Below are 19,594 nucleotides of genomic sequence, written 5' to 3' on the forward strand. Positions count from 1 at the left end.
GCCTTATAAAGATGGAGTGTGGGGGTGGCAATGTGCTCATGCAGCATGAAAGCATTCAGTTCTTTCCCTGCAGAATCTCCTGCAAGAGAGGGCGCCTGTGCACACAACACATGCAAAAAAATTCAGGCTGGAGGGCTGTTGATGAACACTCTCCTCTAGAATTAGACTTGGTTATTTGAATGTTGCTCAGAAAGGAACCTAGTGACACACTGATCTTTTAAAATCATTGTAAATAGTTAAAACCTGCAGAGCTGTAGTTGTGGCAATGCAGATCATGATTTTCACAAATGAAAACCCTTAAAAAATTCAAGGACTTTTAAGTTTTGTTTTATTTTTTTTTAAATAAGCAAATCCAGGAGGTGGGGGTGGGGGAAAGGAAAAGCTTTGAAGTCTCTGAGATCTTTTCCCTGAGGTCAGAAGTTTCTGGTGATGTAACATACAATACAGACTAAGCCTTCACTTATCAAGGTTAAAGTTGACAGAGCTTGTACGAACTTGTCAATCATAGGAAGCAGGCAAAAACAAGCCAGCTGTTGTAAGGCATGGCTTTGAAAATCCTCTGTGTTACAGTAAATGAGACGCAGAGGTTGAGACAGATTCAGTTCTGCAAGGCTTTCAAACTGGCTGGCACATTTGCAAGGATGCAAAGCTCACATATCCAGTGAATATGGCTAAAAAGCTGTAAATTCTGGTAAGATTGTCTTGTCTTTAATGCTAAAGCGTGAAAGAAATGGCTAGAGGTGTGTGCCTTATTTACCATTTTTTGTCAGTTGTGAACAGAAATTTGCAGTGTTAATTCATACAGTATTTCTTTTGTTCTTCTGGCTGCATCTTCTGCCTCTATCAGCAAAAGCTACAGTAGCAAATTCGCAATGATGCAGTGCTTGGTACAGAATTTTATTTTGCCTGGTGCAATCGACTGCTCTGTTTGCTGATGGACTGGGAGAATAGGGGGAAAACGTGAGTTAATTCCAGCTAAGATGCTCTGTGTGCATATGCTCGCACACACACGCTGTTTTTAGCAGCTTTTGTTTTCACAGTTGGCATCATGCACACTGGAATTAGAAGGCAGTGCCTTTTGAAAATACTTGTTTTCTGGACTGAGGGCTGCAGTGCCGTTGTTGTGGCTCAGGGTGCCAGGCTCAGGGTTCCTCTCGGCTAGGGGTGGTGCGAGAGCTTTTCATCTTATTTGCCTGGCAAGCCTGTTACTGTGAGTACAGGCTTGCACGAAGACCTTTTCCACAGCAGCAGGAGCTGTTAGCTGGGAGTGTAAGAGAATTGGATGTGACTATCAGAAGCAAGAGGGTGAGTGTGGCTCAGAGTGAAAAGATGGCTATTGAAATGTGTGCATGCTAATTAATTTAAATAACTGGTTTAGGTTTTTTTTTTTCCTTTAGAAATGAGCTAGCTATGTTTTTTTTTTTTTTGGTGAGAGAATGCCTGAGAATCCCAGGTGACCTAGCTGTTATTCACAAAGTGTTTCATTTTATAGCTTGTCTTCTGTTACCTAATTCTTGTTCAGCTGCAAGCAGCTGTTTTCAGTAGTAATAGCAACAAGAAAATAGCAACAGCATTATCAGGACAAAAAAGTCTAAATGAAAAAAAAAATATCAAAGGAGTGGCAACCGGAATGTAGGGGATTTTTTAGTAAATTGACAAAACAATCATTCTTCTTTGAGCTTTTTTTAATGTGACTGTGATTTCCTTGTTAGCAGTGTTGGAAAATATTGTCTTTTGTTTCTGCAATGGTTGCCATTTGTGTAATATGATGGTTCTCGTTATACTGTTGGGATATTCTCATGATTGAATTCAGTGTGGAAGTACTGAACACATTAACTGGCTGACTTGAGTAGAAGTAATTTTAATTCCATGCAGGTAATCCCCTGTATGCTAGGAGAGCCAAGCAATAGATAAAGCAATAAGAATACAGCCATAAAAATTACCTTTTATTGTTTATTTTTGATGTGCAGCAGAATGGAGGAGGGGCTTTTGTTTTCTGAACTAAGGAAAGGAAAGCATTGCTCCCCCTGTCCTTTCCCACAAGATTCTTCTCTTCTGCATAAAGACCCTTGTGCTGCTATAAGAAATATAATTTTAATCAGATTTTATTTTTGTTATGGGCCTGTGTCTTTTTCTATTACCCATGACTGGCCTACATCCATCCATCAACATAACTTTGTTTATTTACTGCAGAATTGGAGTGGATATGCTCTTTGTTATTTATTTATTTCTGATTTTTGTGGGAAACAGGTAACATTTTTAGAGAGGCAGAATGAGATATGAAAACTCATTGCAGTGTGTATGTTGCTATGCAGGCAAGATAGGAGAGAAATTCTGGTGGGATCGATGGACTGGCAAGCAGTGTCTGTTATCGTATTTTATTCTGTGATAAAGCCAGGTGATAATGCAAGGGTTGTTAAGGTAGAGTGACATTTTGCTTTATCACATTGGGTGCAACAATTAAGCTGTGTTTAGTGTGACTGACTAAACAGATAGCTGCCATTGAGGCGCAGATAATGTTAACAGGCTTCCAGAGACAAAATTGAAAAACCAAGACTCGCACCGTGATAAACAGGTTGTAGCGTACCAGTGATGTGCTGTGGGATATACTTTGTGAAATATCTTGCTAGTTTTGTACCTTCAGTTGTCTTCTGACAGGCCTTTTTTTTTTCCCCTTGAGAGACAGAAAGCATTCTCTCACCATTCAGTATTCGTTATTCTTTTGATCTTAACACGTGTTTTGGTTTTAGGACCATTTGCTTCAGCAGTGCTTCTTGGATGCTGGTTGCCATCATCTGTCTCTTCAGACCAAAGCATTGGACAGCTCTGCTTCTTTGTAGTGGCTTGTATGCTGTGCTTCTTCATGGCATGACTGTTAGGGTACAACCATCATGGTTCTTTAGAGGGTTCTTTATTCTCTGCATTTACCTTTTAAGATTTCTAAGTAGTTTCATAAAGCTCTCATATAGCATCTTTGGAATATGTTTCATATGTTGCTATCTGATGGATAGTGTGTGTTGTACTGACTCATTAGTGAAAGCAGATAGAGGTCATCAGAAAAATGAGCCAGTGGTGAAAAAATTGCCCTGGTATTGCGTGTCCAAATTGTGCTGTGTTGTCAGTGTCTCCTGAGTATTCCAATAGTAAAACCAATGTAAGAGCTTAAGAGGGTCCTGGACCCTCTGAAAAAAAAAAAAAATGGGACTCAGATGAGGATTGAGATAAATAATCGAAGAGAGACACCTCTGTGCAAGTGAAGTCCTGAGTCAAGTTGTAGTCCACAGAGAACTCAGGTTTAATTCTAAGTTGCCTAAACTTGGTTTGCTTAATGGTTGTCTAAACACAGGTATCTTGTGAGACCTGAGATAGCCTAGCATATCCCACTTGGCTTCCACCTGCCTTCTTTTAGGGGAGCTGATGCCTTTGAACCTTAAAAATTCCTGAAATCATAGAAGACACCCATCATGCATTAGTTAGTGCTGATCAATATGGATTAAAATGTGGCATTAGAGGCAAATTTCTTCCTGAATTTCCAACAGTCTTGCCTTATGCACTCCATTCTAACTTCATAGGATTGTGTTGTCTCAAGCAGAGCTATACTGGATAGAAGAAACTACCCTTTATTTGTGGATTATTGGAGAAGTGCTTTTGGATCCCAGTGTGCCACGTGCCAGACAAATACACAATGAAAACATAGTTTCAGCACATGAAGTTCATAGCTTAAAAAGTATTGGCAAGAGCTGTGCCTATAAACAGGATTTTGTCATATGCAAAGACAGTATTTCCCAACTGCTTTAAGCCACATAATTACCTATTTCAAGCCAGGTCAGGTCCCTGATCCAGTTTTCTCTGGGACTGTACAATTCCTACTGCTAGTGTGCTGGAAAGAGCAGGAAGACAAATCTCAAAGTGTCTAAGAAGGAGACTGCCTCTTCTGGCAGGGTATCTGCATATGGTTGCTTTAAAGGGACTGCAAAACTGTGGGGCCTTGATTTTGAGAATGTTTGTTTTTGTAGAGGGAGGACTTTTATGGAAGAGTCATACTCAGGTATGAAGGCCTTTTTCCAGTGTAGCTTGTATTTCTTGAGAAGGAATTTAAATCAGAAACAGCCACTCCATTTGCTCTCCTTTGCCAGTGAGTTAGTGCAGGACATATCATTGGTTACATAACCGTGCTTATGTTTTATGGTGAAACTTTTGAACAGAGGTCAGGTCTTTAATGAATGATACATTTTTCAAATGTTGGCTAATGCATTTTTGCAAAGCTTATCTAGTCTGGGATTTTGAAGTTGGAGCGTCTCGTGGCACTGTTTGGGTTGGCCTGAAGTGTTCTCAAGAAACTGTAAATCAGACAGATAAAAATCAAACACACTGAGTTTATTGAAATCACTTTCATTTATTGAGATACAACATTGGATCGGATCATTCTATCTCTATCCAGATTTAGTTAAGTCTTGAGTATGGGGCAAATGAAGAAAGGGATTTGGACTTGTTTTTTATGGCAACCAAAAATGTTATTCTTCTGATAGGCATCTATACATAATGATCCATTTTTGTAAATGCTCACTGACTCATTGGCAGGCTCCAGGTTAATGTGTGTGTATGTGTATATGGTTTAACCTTCATGCAAGAGCTCACATTACTGTTACCTCTCTCTGGTTTGTTGGAATAGCCTGTTGTATTATTGCTCGGGGGACTGGAGGTGTCCAGGCTGGGGGTGAGACTTGGGAGGTTTTTGCCCAGCTTATTCTTTATGTGGCCTTTACATTTCAGTCTTGAGTGTGTATGCCCCAAGCTAATGGGGCCAGAAGGAAACTGAGAGAGGTACTTGTCTGTTTAGGTAAAAAGTACTTTGTGCCAGTATGGAGATCCACATTCCCACCCCCACTGCAGTAAGGGATGCTGGTGTGGCTGTGGCCACTGGGAAAGTGCAAGACGCAGAGTAGAGCTCCTCCTGCATTCACTGATGAGTGCTCAGCCTCTTGTCTCTCTACACAGATCCCCTCTGGGAATGCTGAGCCCTCTGCTAAATGAGAGCTTCTCAAAAATGTGAGGACTGGTTTGTGTAATGAAGCAATTCCTTCTTTTCAGTTAGAAGCCTACATTGGTTTTCTGCCTTCTGCCATTTAGATATGAAAGCTCCTACAGCAAAATGCTAAAAACAAATGCAGTAGAAAAGACTTGTGTTAGACTCCTGTACTAGACTCACCCTTACTGAATACAACTTTGTAGCAAAAACATAAGACTCTTAATTACACTTCCTTTGCAGCTCTGGTTAAGTGACTGGTGTAAGTTGCCTGGCAGTGAAAGCTGTAATGTGCCGTGCTGGGGTGGGCAATGTGTGTGAGCTTTCTGTTGTCTCAGGCTCCTGCAACTTGGGTAATTGTGGCATTGTATTATGGGGGTGGGGGAGCTTTGGGTTTGAAGATAGCTAAGAGTTTAATGTTTTTGATGCTGGCTGGTTTGTTATCTAGAATGAAAATAGTACTTAAGTCAATTGTCATGTTTTCAGATGACTTAAAACTACTCTGTCTCTCACTTTGTGATGTTTGGTTATAAATGGTGAGTTCCTTTCAGTGGTATGTTATCTTTACATAATCCTATGGGCCTCATTTCCAAACCAGCTGTATTCTGGGCATATTATTACATAATGCACTGACAAATAGCAAGCAGCTTAGTGGACTTCTCAGTATTGATAATAATGTAACACCTTCGCAGGTTCTTGCCACTGTGTTCTCCTGGGGCTTGAAGTTTGTTTTCTTTTCCTCCTTTCTGAACAGTAAGCTTACATCTCTCCAAAATAATGTGATGAGCATGTTTTGCATGAAGACGCACTCACGCTGAATGCAATTTAGCTTCAGTGTTGAATGTAGCCACCACCTCTCCTCAGACCCATTTTGTGTGGCGCTGCAAAATTTTTTTTTAATTTTGTGGAAGCTGTATGAAGTCATGTGTGTAATCTCTGGATTTTATCTCCATGTTTGCAAATATGGCATTTCTAAATTTCTCTCTCCTGTAATTCTTTATGTCCTTTTGTTCAGTTTTGGAAAGTGACAGGACTGCTACAGCATTCATTGTTTTTGAGCCAGATAAATATATATATATACACACCAATATATTGGTTACGTGTTTTGGATATGCAGATGTGTCAGATTGGTGGTGTTCTCTGTCCTGTCTGCTTCCACCAGCACTCCCAATCCCGATGTGCATGCCAAGTTTACGGTATACTTTGCAAACTGGCTGAGGTAATGCATGTAATTGCTGTCTTTGCAACATTTTGTGTCATACCCTTGATTTTTCTGTGCATCTGAGAGCATCTGTTGATCTGGTTTTTGTTGTGGCTTATGGATGTGAAGATGAATTGGGAGGCCTGAAGAGCTTTTGCATGGGTTAATGAGGAGAAAATTGTGCTTGTCAATGAAGAACGCTCTCTTAAACACAGTATTTCATATGTAAGGCCTGCAGTCTTCATTTGGTAAATATTTCCATTAAAATCAGTGAATCTGTTTACAGGCCTGGTTCTGCTTACATTGAACTCACTAGGGAAAATGAGCTGATTCTTGAGATGCCGAGATGCCATGTAACCAAATCCGAATAGTGTTGGTCTTTTGGGCCTTTTGTATAATTTTTTACTTCACAAAACTGTCTTTCATCTACTGTTAAAGGAAGAGTCAATACATACTGTTTTGTAAATCAGAATTGACTCTGAATTTGTCAGACAACTTGAAGTTGTCTGAACCAACTACTCTTAGGTGAGAGCAATATGAAGAGACTTGAATGTCAGCAACACTAATCTCTTCATTCATGTGAAATTTCAAATTTACCAGTTAACGTCAAATTTTAAGGTTTAACACTTCACATGAGAGAAAGATTGTGTATGTGACTTCTCAGGAATCCACATCTAATCAGTCATCTTTCCATAATACTTCATTTTAAATATGTGTTTTAATTTAATTAAAATAGAAATGCAGTGTGTAATTACTCCAGTTTTTTTTTCTTCTTGAATTTACAACAGACTTTAAGCTAATTGTCATATTATGTGCTTTTATCTCAAATTTTGTTTTCCTACACACTGGTGTTAACCACCTATAGACAATCTCAAAAGTGATACAGTGATGTTAATAACATATTTACATTGAGATATTCAACTCAACTTCATTTTACAAATAGGCTGGGAAAGATGCCTCTTTCAGAGTCACCTCAAAAGAAGGCTTGGGCAGTGCATCACTACAGGATTACTATTTAAAAATACAGAGACCAGCACTGTCAGTAGCATAATTTACATTAGTAGCTCTCTGAAGCCTTTGACTTCTTTGTTGCAGCTTGTTTTTTAAGCTGCTAATATCTCTTCAGCCTCCTTTAAAGCAGAGGGCAAACCAGTCTCCTCTCGGGGCTCCAGAGGTACTTTCTCCTCCCTTCTGCTCCTTCCCCACTTTGTCTTTATCTGGTGAGCACAATGTACTAGGTGTCACATGGCAAAGGACAAGCATGGAGCTGTGAAAGGCTGTTTCCTCACTAGACAGACAGTGTGAAACTGGAATAAAACCAAAACCATTTAAGATAAGATAAGGCCTTTTTGGCCATTGTTTGTCATTTGTGCTGACAGGGCAAAAGAAGTCCAACCTTAAAATAAGTCTGACCAGAAAATAAATTTCTAAATTTTCTTTTCTGCCTTAATTCAAGAGATAGTGACTTTCCTTTCCCCAGTTTTTTAGCTTCAGCAAACATTTTGTTTGCTCTCATTTCATTTTTTAGCAGACACACAAAAATTCAACCTCCAGATTGATAATCAGCATTCAGTTCACATTTAAAAATGTTACTGAAGTATTATTGCACCTAGATAAGAAGCGTGTTTCACACACTTTGTTACTGACTTTGGAGCAAGAAGAGAATTAAATTTTAGTTTTAGAATTGCTCTTCTGGAGACAGTTTTGTTTTCTACCAACATTTGGCTGTTTGGCTGTGCATTTAACTAAGCTGTGCACAGTGCAGTGCCTCGGGTTACTCAGAGGTTGTGTCGTGTCCTGTGGCGCTCCATACTCTAATTTAGCCTGACATTATGTTTTGACTCATCACGTTAGATTAAGTACACCATGTGTGCCCATACATGAGAGGATGTTTTTGTGCTGTACAGTTACCATGGATTGGAGGAGTTGGTGTTCAGTGTTGGATGTAATCTCGGTGTTCAAGCTTCCTGGGTTGGTGCGTTGGCCTTGCAGAAGGAAATAAATCAGCAGCATACTAAAAGCGTGTTCTTTTCTCTAGGCAAGCTGACACAGGGGCCCTCAGGGAAAACCCACATGAGAGGAGTGATCAGCTGGACCAGAATTTAGGCCACAAGTGGAAGTCTTCTGTCAGACCTTTGCATGTGCAAGAACCTACAGTTCTGCCTCACGAGAGTCGGGGCAGGTCTGGGACATTGCCTAGTGACTACCGGTACTCTCAGGAAAATGTGAATGAGAAGAGCAAGGATTGTAGCCTGCCTCACCTGCCCTACTCTGAGCCACAGACCTTGAATGAGAACCACTCCTGTCAGTCCTGGGGCCAAGGAGAGGAAAACCATAGAATAGAGCCAGTGCCGCTGAACAAGAAGCGTGGACCTGCTCCTCAGAGGCCACCACCACCTAAAAGAGATAAATACAGGCGACCAGATATTTCTGCACCGTCGCTCGGCACCTCTTCTGAATCAGCAGCCAGCCGGCCCGTTCTGTCCTCATCCCCCAGCTCCACCCAAGTCTTTGCCAGTCAATCCTCTCTCTGTCAGAGCCCTGCAGCTTTCAATGGAAAACTGAAGAGTGCTAATCCACAGCAGCTCCAGCAAGTGTCATCCACAGAGAATGTTTGTCAGCACTTAGAAGAAAAAACACACCTTAAGTCTGAGTCTTCCAAGTATCGGTATCTTCAAAAACCTGGCATGGAGTCATCAAGGTCCCCTTCTCCCCAGTTTGCACCACAGAAGCTCACTGATAAACCTCCTGTGTCTCTACAGGATGAAAACCCAGCCAGGTACTAGATGTAACTCCTTTACTATTTTATCAACTCTTTTTGGCCAGTTAGACCTTATCATTGATTGTCTCTTCATTTTCTTTACGCATTCTTCAAGTTCATTAAGCATTGAGCCATTGCAGCATATTTTAGAGACCACAGACTTGTGTGAAATTCCTTTTGGTACCATTAATGTCCTTCAGCTGGTCTGTGGTTTCTTTTAGCTGACTTGTGCTGCCCAGGTGTTACACCTGGTAGGTAGTAGAAAATGAAAGGGGAGGGTTCTAAGGGATTTTCCTCTGAAAGTATAGGCAAAGTCAGAAAAGTCCCTGTCATCATTTCCCCTACCTCAGTCTGTATATAAACATGAATCAGTGTAGGGAGGGACAAAGCAGATGTGGGAAGGGAAGCTGGATCCTTTGTGAGAACATCTGTTTTGAAAACACACAGATTAATATACACTTGCCAAATCATGACTGGTTTTATGTTGCTTTTACAGTGAAATGTGGCACTTCAGGGTGTCTGTGGAGGGGTCCTCAACAGTTTATGTTGACAAGGACTGAACACTCAGTAGGAGATTGTCAGTCGTTTTCCAGGGTAGATAAACTCAGAACTAGACAACTGACTGAAATTAATGGATTGCTGCATCTGTCATATGCTGCTAACATTATAAAAGGTTATTCTCCCACAAGATAACAAAGTCTTCCAGGAAGCTCAGGAATCTTGGTTTTCATAAATCCTTCAGCACTATAATTCATGGTTAAAGAACAAAAACAAAACCTCTAAATTCTTGCAGAGGTTGCTTCTCAGAGAAAAGCAGTTGGCATGGCTTTAATGTAAATGGTTGAACAAACTCAGGCTGTTTTCCATTTTGCCTCATGACATGAAAACATGAATCACTTTTTTTCCTAAATAAGCCTTCATGTTTTTCCTCTTAAAACTGGAGGGAAAAAATGAGGTTTCCATTCTGCTGTGTTTTTAACATGAAGTAATAATATAATTTACAATGAAAAGTGCAATATGTCATATGAACCCTAGAATCCATGTGCTAAGCTAGATGACAATAATGACTTCCTTAATATTTTTCTTTGACTTCCTTAATGTATTACTTTATGAACAGATACAAAGGATATGTAGAAAGGCAATTGTATTTGTCCTTCCTTTTTGCTAAGCTTTAGTATTGAAATGAGCACTGAGGTGTGCCTAATTAAATGCCCATATCTGAATGATGAAATACTTAACCCTGCAAATCTTTTGCTAACATTTAAAATTCTTAGGCCCAGACAGCTCTTGTTTGCTCACAATGTATTGTCCCCAGTTAATTATTAATTACTCACTAAAACAGGTTCAGCCAAAAAGGACAAGTGTGGCGGCCATACCTCAGAACTTTTTATATGGTATTTATTTCATATGAATAAAATATTTTAGGTAGATTTATCTTAATACATAGTTAATCAGATTTGGCTTATTATTTCTATTGGCTCCATGTGTACGAGCATTTGGACATGCCACTTTGCATGCTGGGGGCAACTAATGTTTGATGGTGTTAGCTTATAGCTTTTGTACTCTTTTAAGAGAAGTGTCTTGTTCATCAGCAGACCAAAGTGAGTATGTGTGCAGGGTTTCCCACAGTGATCTAGGTAGAATAATGTGTGTGGGGCACTGATGGTGTACACAACTCAGCTATGCCAAAGACAGCTGTTTAGCAACAGCAAAGCTGAAAAGAGTCCATCTTTAGATTTCTGCTAAACCTAAACTCAAGTTGAAGAGGAACTGGCTCTTTGTGGTTGGGTTAAGCTTTGGAATGTCCACAAGCAGAGTTGCTGCAAGTCAAAATTTCATGCTGCCTTTCCACAAATGGAAAAGCTTCAGAAATCAGCAGGGTAGTGATTGCAGAAACAGAATTTTTGAAGCACCTGGTGTTGAACTGTCTTTGCTTTTACTGAGAGTGATCGATTTAATGATGCCTTAAGTTTTTGGAAAATCTTTGACTAGGCTGAGAGGAATGTACTCAAAGTCTCAAAACAGATGCTGGGCATTTTAGATAAAGAATTGCACTCATCTCACTTCTTTTCCAGTTGCCCCCCATACAGGCATTCATCTTATATTTCCTCTAAATTCCAAAATATGTTCCTCTTCACGTTCTAATGGAGCTTCAAATGTGTGGGCTTTAATTAAAGTAAGCAAAAGAAAGGGGTGGGGGTAGTGGCTGGGCACTGCCCAGCTCTGCTGCAGTCAGGAGGAGGGTCCGAGTCTGCAGGTGGGGAGCTGGGTCTAAGCAGTGGGCACAGAAGTGAGCTCTTCAAAGTGACAGTCCCCTTGAATGAAAACAGCCTGATGAAATGGGAGTGGGGAGATTCAGCATGGGCTGGAAAACCTGCCCCAGGAGTTGGATCAGTATGTCAAAGCATATCTACAAAGCACTTGTGGAAAGTAAATACCTACTGGGGGGCTGCACGTTCGTTCAGAGGCAAATACACATTTAAAATACAAGATGCAAAAAATGTCAAGTCAAACAGATTCTGCTGTTACCAACAGTAGAAAAGTATAAGCTTATTTTAGGGAAAGTGACACACCCACACTTAGAGGGAAAGAGCTGTAGTATGTCTTGGTAACCTATCTGAAAGGCGGCAAGCTACCCAGCCAGACGAAACCAGATATTTTTGCTAGTAGGCAATGTTCCTTTCCTTGCTGTAGAGGTTCCAAACCCACATTATGACAATAATTTTAAACTTTTTGCAAACTCAGAACCACTAAATTAGACTTCAGTTTCTTATATGGTTTACATACACTACAGATATTTCTGTAATGTTACTTAAGGTGTTATTGTCCAGTTTAAAAATATAAGTTAACATCTGCTTTAAATACCTTTTCTTACTGAATGGCTAAGGTGGCCCTTTGTGCTGTGCAGTACAGAGCTTCTGCTACAAGCTTCTCTTAAAAAGAATATCCAGAATTGTGTGTTATCCTCTTCAGGGACTGGTTTCTCTTCTTTAAGTGGAAAACTAGAACACTACGGTAGGATCTATTTATTAAGCTTCTATGTCATATGTGAAATTTTATAAGTGAAGATTTTTTTTTTAACCATGTAATTAAGTTTTGAATGATTTCCAGATTTCCCATGTGTGATTCTTTGTTATTCTTGTAGCTCAGGAAAAACCTAGCCTGTGGGATGCTCCCATCTGGTCTGTTGTCTCTTCCCTTGGAAGAGCTGAGAATTGATGTGAGGGCGTCACAGACTCCCCAGGCAGCTCAGCTGCTTGTCAGGCCAAGAGGAGAGGCCACTGTTGGATCTGTGTGAGGCAGTGGGGGTGGGCTGAGGACATGTTTTCCTCTGTGCCCGTGGCAGTAAAAGGGTAAAAGGTGATTCAGTAGTGCTGTCTAAAATCTGGGGCCTGGCTGCTGAGATTGGACCTTTGTGTTCATGGAAACAAACAGAAGTCCTGTATCATGAGTATTGTACAAGGCTGATGTTAGGATCCCTTACAAATGAACTAATAATACTATTTAAAATTTGTGGGCAGAAAAGAACATGTTGATTTAGGGTTTGAGATACAGTGCTAGGAGTAGTCCATTTTCTCACTCTCTCACCTGTATTTTTGGGTATCACCTCTGATTTGCAGATATGAATTGAGATTTAAGGTTCTTCCATTTCTAAGGATGAATTTTATTTTCCAGAATTGAAAGGGTTATAGACAACAATACTACAGTGAAAATGGTTCCCATCAAGATAGTTCATTCTGAGAGCAGCGCAGAGAAGGAGAGTCGGCAGAGCCTTGTCAGTACCATGGAGCCTCCTGCTTTACCCAGTGGTTTGGAAAAGGACCAGATTAAAACACTCAGCACTTCTGAGCAGTCCTATTCACGATTCTGTGCTTACACCAGGCAAGGTGTAGAGCCAGAGCCAGAAGCCAGAACCAAACCAGTTGACCCTCCACCAGCTGAAGAACCTGGGAGCAACTTGAAGGACAGCAGTGCTGCCACGCAACCATCCAGCTATGTAAAGGCCAAAGAAAAGACCTTTGAAGACTGGAAGTCAGAGGAACTTGCCAGAGAAATTGTGGGAAGAGATAAATCTCTAGCAGACATACTAGATCCTAACGTGAAAATAAAAACAACAATGGATCTGATGGTTGGCATATTCCCTAAAGATGAACATCTCCTAGAAGAAGCTCAGCAGCGCCGGAAGCTTCTGCCAAAAGTTCCCTCTCCAAAAATTTCAGAAGAGAAGTGAGTATTACCTTCTGTAAGCTGGTATGTCTGTGTAAGCTTCTGTCCAGAGTGTGTCAGTATTCCATGGGGGCTGGGGTGAGTTTTCATTCTGTTGGAGGTCTTTTCTGAGACTTCTAAAATAGTAGTCAAGCATATACTACTAATGGTACCATTAATGACAGAAGCAAGTGTTGTACAATATGAAAGATTTCCAAGACATGGTTGAAAGCCAGTTTTTTGACAACTTAAGAATTAATTAACTTCTGCCATTTCATTGTGATTACATATTTTACCAAGATCATCCAGTCTAGCAACTGGATAGAAAAGGAACAATATTCTTGCCTTTTTTATGTGATGAAAATTTATGATGACACCTTGAAGCAGACATGAGGCATTTCCTAGAAGTGAATGAGATCAAAGAAAGAAAATAATTAAATTCCATCCAGACTGATGTTCTATTTTTTGTTTTCTTGATACAAATGATCTGATAAGTTGTATCCTTCTCAAGAAGTTTATGATTCCCTAATCAAAAACTGTACTATCCCAGTCCAAAAGGATACTGTGTATGACACTGAGATTATTTTGCACTACTTTCTAAAATGTAACTTTCCATTTTGTTTCCAGCTGCAATATCATTGATGCATTTCAGTTCTTGTAATGATGTATGATTTTCTGCATGGTTTCAGTTTTAACTTTTGCTGGGCATGTACTGAATTCATACAGATTTTATTCTCAGACACTGTTTATTTATCTTATTTATATAGGTAATGGTTTTCTCTTGAACCCCCTGCTTGCTTGGGGAAATTACGGCTCTAAAACATTCTCCTTTCTTTTCATTGATTAGGGTGTCCAGGCAGTTAATGAAAGTTTTGACTTTTTCCCAGGAAAGAGGAGCAGAGTGCACCATCTGCCATCTCCCTGACAACCAATTCTACTTACTACAGCACATCTGCACCAAAGGCAGAGCTGCTGATTAAAATGAAGGACATGCAGGAGCAGCAGCAACAGCAGCAGAGTGAGGATGATTCTGAAGATGAGCTGGATCATGACTTGTCAGAGAAGAAGGTAAAAGACATTTCTGAAAGTGTAATGGGAGGCTCTGAGTTCTGTTCATCACATTAACTGTGAATTTGTTTGGCTAAACAGCCTCCAATAAAAGGCCTTCTAGATGTGCAGGATCAGTTGGAAAAAAATCAGCCTCTTTGAGTTCTGGGGGGTTTTCTGTTTGTTTTTGGGGATGAGTTAAGTGTACACCTGTGAATTTAGGTACTTCACATTAGGTGCTTCTTGCAACTTGTTGTGTGTTTTGGAAAGTCTCAAAGGGAGAAGTTTTGAGGAGGTTTTTTAAAATACCATTTTCCATTTGAGGTCCTTCTCTATTTCTCACTATGTAAAAAGAAACAGGAGTGCTTATGTATCCCACTGAAGCTGGTGGTGGTTTTAGTTGTTCCAAATTTGTGAAATTTAGGTCCAGAATTTTGGTTTGTCTTGAGAGAGAATGAACACAGACACACCTTCTTTTTTCTTTTTTATTTTCCTCCCCCTTTGTTTTCATGAACAGCAAAATATTCCTCCTGCCTCCCAAATTAATAATGATTGTGGGAGATAATTAATTAGCCTGGTGGATTCACTGGAAGTTGCTTACCACAAGGGAGGGAAGCAGTCTTCTTATTCATCCCCATCCTTTGGTGTTTTATTTCTGATCAAAGGTCACTGTAATTCCCTAGATATTACAGTGATGATCTGACATTTGTGTGGTAGGAGAAAGTGTTGACGTGCAGTAATATCATTGCATTCATCTCATTAGTAACTTGGCACAAAATATTTTAATCATTGTTCCCAGTATGGATAAGCTGGAGGAAATGTTCTGTTTGATCAAGTAAAGTGATGTAGTTTAACTCTGTTTACCTAAGCCAGTAATGCAGTGGTGTGCAAACCTTTTCTGTCCAAGTCAGCTCTCTGCTTAAAAAGCAGCTGCCAGGGTGTACTTGATAATCCAGTCCCAAAGAAATGATTTTTAATTATTAGGACTGTATTTAGTCACTAAGAATGAGAGATTTCCACCTGTGGTTCAGAGCAGGCATGGCTGGCACTGCATTTGAGGGGGCTGTTGTGTTTTCTGTTACCTCTGTGTTGTTTTAGCCTGCCTCTGCATCGCAGCATTCAGTGTGCTGTGCACTGCCAGGGGCTTGGTGTGGCAGCAGCAGAGCCCTTCCCTCACCCTCCTGCTAGACAGCTGCTGAATCCAACAGCTGTACTACTTAGACAAATTAGGGATTTCATTTCATTTTAAATAATTTGGTTTTATCTGGTGCCTCATGTGATTGTCACATTCATGATTTTGCTAGAATTAGTTTCATTCTCCTTAATTGCAGAGTAGGAGGGAGGTAAAATTAAACCTTTCTTGTTTACTCAACAAACTAAATACTAAAACTTTTATAAGCAAGAGTGCCATTTACTTTTATTGGTTTCTTAACAGGAAAATCGTGTTTACCCTTTCCATACTTCTCCATCCATCCCCCAGCTTCAGTATATACCACTAATCATATGACACAGGAAGGTTTTCATGGAGGGCTTTTAGCAGAACCCTCCCATCTTCTCCTTTAAGTGTACATGTTGTAGCACACATGCCCTGCTGCTTGCTTCTCTCCCTGCTCTTGCACATGGAGATGGAGCACTCAGTTCAATGGGCTTTCATCATGGATCTTGTCAGAAAACATATAAAACTCTTTGTAAGTGGGTCAATGCATCTTTATTGAATGAACAGAAGATGCAGCTTGGTCCGGTTTCTCATATTTGGCAACAGTTTAACAAGGGATTGTTAGGGACCTGAACATTTTAATGGCACACTTTATGACTTGAGTAGTTTTAGATGGGCCATCTGCCCAGAACCTGTTTCTTGATTCCTGGAAACTGGTAGTTCTGTTATGAGATATCTAAATTGCAGTCAACTGTGGAATAATTCCTGTATTTGTCATTCTCTGCTCTGCAAACCAGAAATGTGGGGTGATACTTTTTACTTTTGAAATAAGTATTGGAATTTCATATAGGGTTGTTAATTTTTTTTATTTTGATTTTTTTGAGCCAATCCCTGTATTCCAAACTAGCAAGAATGGAATGTGTATGTCTTGTGTACTGAGTTTAATGTAGGTTTACCACAATTATAAAATACTGATCAGATTTTGAAGATGCTATAAGATGTTTTTTGTGGTAAGGAAAATCCATGTATAGCTGTGTAGAAGTTTCCCCTTTGCCCTTAGGAAAATTTCAGCAACTGCTGAAGAGTGTAAAAATAATTAATGTGAACCAATTTTTATCTGGTTTGAGGCTTGAATTCCTTAGGAATGGGGTGGTGAGCTGAAAGCAGAGTATAATTTACATAAAAGCCTGCCAAGCAGCAAGCCACCTGAACAGTGCTATGCTAAGCCACCTTCTGTGTTGCTAGTCAGATCAGCAAGAATGACTTTATTGTTTTCTTGTGTACTGGTACAGAATTCACAGCTATAAATTATTCATCTGCCAGTCTGAAGATGTAGACTGCAGCTCTTCTGGCTCAGTAGATATTGAACATAATACAGGTTTTCTCTGTTTAGCAAAAGGACAAAGTGAGTTCACAGTTGCTGCATGCAGAGGCTCCTTCTGGGTGCAAAGCAATCAGTAATCATAATCCAATTCCTAATAGATATGACAGTATTAGTATTAATACTTAGTATTTATGGCCTTCTCACCTGAAAAATTGTTGCTTTAGAGGATAGCTTCAGCTGCTTGGGATGTTACTAAACAGGATGTTACTGGGAAAATGGCTTCTTTCTTTTTTAAAGAAAGAACCTGAGAGAGCTGATCTGGACTGGCAGACCAGATCAGTAAATGCTGAGCAGCCATGTGGCTTTTTTTTTTTTTTTTTTAATTAAAGAAAGTTGCATCATAGCTGCAGAAGTGAAAAAAACTTGAGATAATAACACAGAGCACCACAGTTTCTTGCTGTGTTTCACATGGTGAAGCAGCAGCATAGTGCATGTCATCTGAGGGAAATGAGAGTGTAGCACTGTGACCTACATAATCCAAATCAAACTGCATTTGCATTGAGAGATGGGGGGAAAAAAAAATCCTGCAGATTAATCAGTCAGTAAAGCAGGCATCTGTAGAACTGCTTACTACCTTAATCTTTTGGGCACCATGGCTAACAGATAACCCAGATCCAGATTAACCTGGACTGAGTACATTAAATCAAAAAGGAAAAAAACAGTATGGATAATCCATGGGTTGAATTTCTACTTTGAAAAAGGCTGCTACATTTTCACGGTATAGTTGCTTTCTGTTAGGATGACAGACTTTGTTTTGTGCTGGTTTTTGTTCCCAAAATAAATTGGCAATGACTGTTCAGTGGCCTCTGTGAGCAGCAGCTGCTATCAGTATGTTTCTCAGTAATCATGAAGGCTTGTAATCAGATTTGCATTTAGAAAGCAGAGTTCCTAAAGAATGTCATGAGTAATTTAAAAAAAAGCCAGGGGTACTGTGGAATAATGACTATTTTAAAGGATGTAATTTTAATTCAGTATTTGCAATGAGGTGTATGTTTAGAGAACACTTTGGAAATTTTTCTTACCTGAAACTAGCTGAATACCAAATAGGCACCTACATTTAAATAACAAGGCATTTTTAGAGTGTGAATTATCTCAGAGTCGACAGCTGGCTGAGCTAACTGGCACCACTTGTGCACCAAAAGCTAATGGGCATGTGAGAAAACAAGAGCTCTTGCCCAAATGCAGGGAAGTAGCACAGAGGGACGACAGGTGATCAAAGGAGATCTGGATTCTTGGTCTGGTTTCTGCTGGCTCTGCACCTGATGTGCTTTTCTAAGGCAGTGCAAGTGTACCTCAGGCAGTGGGACTATAGTACAGAAGGCCCCCAAAGTTCAGTTGAGCTGTGTATTCACCTGGCCTGGGACAGTGATGCTTCTTTGGTCCTTTGGCAAGGCCACTCTGCACAGCTTTGCACCGAACTGCTTTGTACAGTACAGTAGATTTTATTCCCTGTGCCCTAGGGATTATGACTACCCTGCAGAAATGTTGTAAGGCACTCTTAATGCTAAGATTTTCTGAGAGTGGAAGGTCTGCTATTGGAGGAATGCTAATATTATGCAGAAAGGAAAAGAAAGCTTGACAGTGCCCTAGTTTTAACTGCATCATGTGGAAAATACAGGATTGTTTTTCTAGTACTGTGTATCTTCCTAAGTGTAGCTCTTCAGCAAGGTGTTATGGACCTGACCTGATATTTAGAGGCACAGACACGTGCTGTACTTTCTGCTGTTCATAGCAGCTTTAAAGCTGCTCAGAGAAAAAGCAGGAAGGCTTCTTGGTAGGGTGAAAAGACTTCATCTTTTTCCACAAAGGTAATTTGCTTTAGCACAGGTCTTAAGCTGAGCATTGTGCATCTATGTCCTGAACCTTTGAATGCAGAGGTATAGACCTTTGACACAGGCATGTATTTACTTGTAATGCACTCATTGTCAAAGCCTCATGGAAGTCTGAAATGTATTAAAGTGCTAGCTGATGTGATTTTCAGAAGTAGGGGAAAAGGCAGTAGTGCTAATAATTCTTATCTCCTTTTTTTTCCACAGCAAGAACTTATTGACAGCATTAGTAGGAAGCTGCAGGTGCTGAGAGAAGCACGGGAGACACTTCTGGAAGACATCCAAGCAAACAATATCCTGGGAGAGGAGGTAGAGGCCATTGTGAAAGACGTCTGCAAACCAAATGAGTTTGACAAATTCAAGATGTTTATTGGCGACCTTGACAAAGTGGTCAACCTTCTGCTGTCCTTGTCTGGTCGTCTGGCCCGGGTGGAAAACGCCCTCAATAACCTGGATGACAACACCTCTCCAGAAGAACGGGTGAGAAGGGCCAACAATAATATTCCTACATTTAGGGAAGCTCATGGGAGAGGGGAGTTTGCCTGGTTTTGTTTATCTAAGTTGCAGCGCTCAGCATGAGGGATAGTGTGTGGATAAATCTCATAAGACTTTTTTTTTTTTAGATTTCTTAAAACTTTCCTCTTTGCCATCTTTTCTTGGAATACTGAAACTATGAGTGGCTTGCTGAGAAAAAGTGGGGTTTGGGTGCATCATACTGGAAAACAGACTTCCTGGCAAAAGTTTAAAGAAAATGAGAATCTACTGATAAGAGCATAAAAAGGAGGCGAACAAAAATATGGTAACAATTCAAGATGCAAAAAGGAGCGTTTGTGCTGTAATGCAGAAAGCTTGCAGACTTCTTTATACTTAGTGAGGATCTTGATACAAATCTGTAAGGTTGTTAAAAAGAAAATGCTTCTCATGTACTGCAGCTTCCTTCCACAATGCCTAGTGAGGAACAAGAGCAAGAAACCACACAAGGAC

The 19,594-nt window shown here is 40.1% G+C and overlaps 1 protein-coding gene across 4 annotated transcripts in view; it reads left to right on the forward strand.

Moving 5' to 3' along the window:
* Positions 1 to 19,594, forward strand: part of SHROOM2 (shroom family member 2) — a 115,850-nt gene that overhangs the window by 89,992 nt on the left and 6,264 nt on the right. For all 4 annotated transcript variants that reach the window (XM_059839732.1, XM_059839733.1, XM_059839731.1 and 1 more), the window contains 4 exons: positions 8,266 to 9,006; positions 12,664 to 13,215; positions 14,082 to 14,262; positions 18,818 to 19,090. In XM_059839732.1, the coding sequence (XP_059695715.1) occupies positions 8,266 to 9,006; positions 12,664 to 13,215; positions 14,082 to 14,262; positions 18,818 to 19,090 (1,747 nt within the window). The remainder of the gene's footprint in view (positions 1 to 8,265; positions 9,007 to 12,663; positions 13,216 to 14,081; positions 14,263 to 18,817; positions 19,091 to 19,594) is intronic.

This window comes from Haemorhous mexicanus, chromosome 2 (genome assembly GCF_027477595.1).
Source record: "Haemorhous mexicanus isolate bHaeMex1 chromosome 2, bHaeMex1.pri, whole genome shotgun sequence".
NCBI lineage: Eukaryota > Metazoa > Chordata > Aves > Passeriformes > Fringillidae > Haemorhous > Haemorhous mexicanus.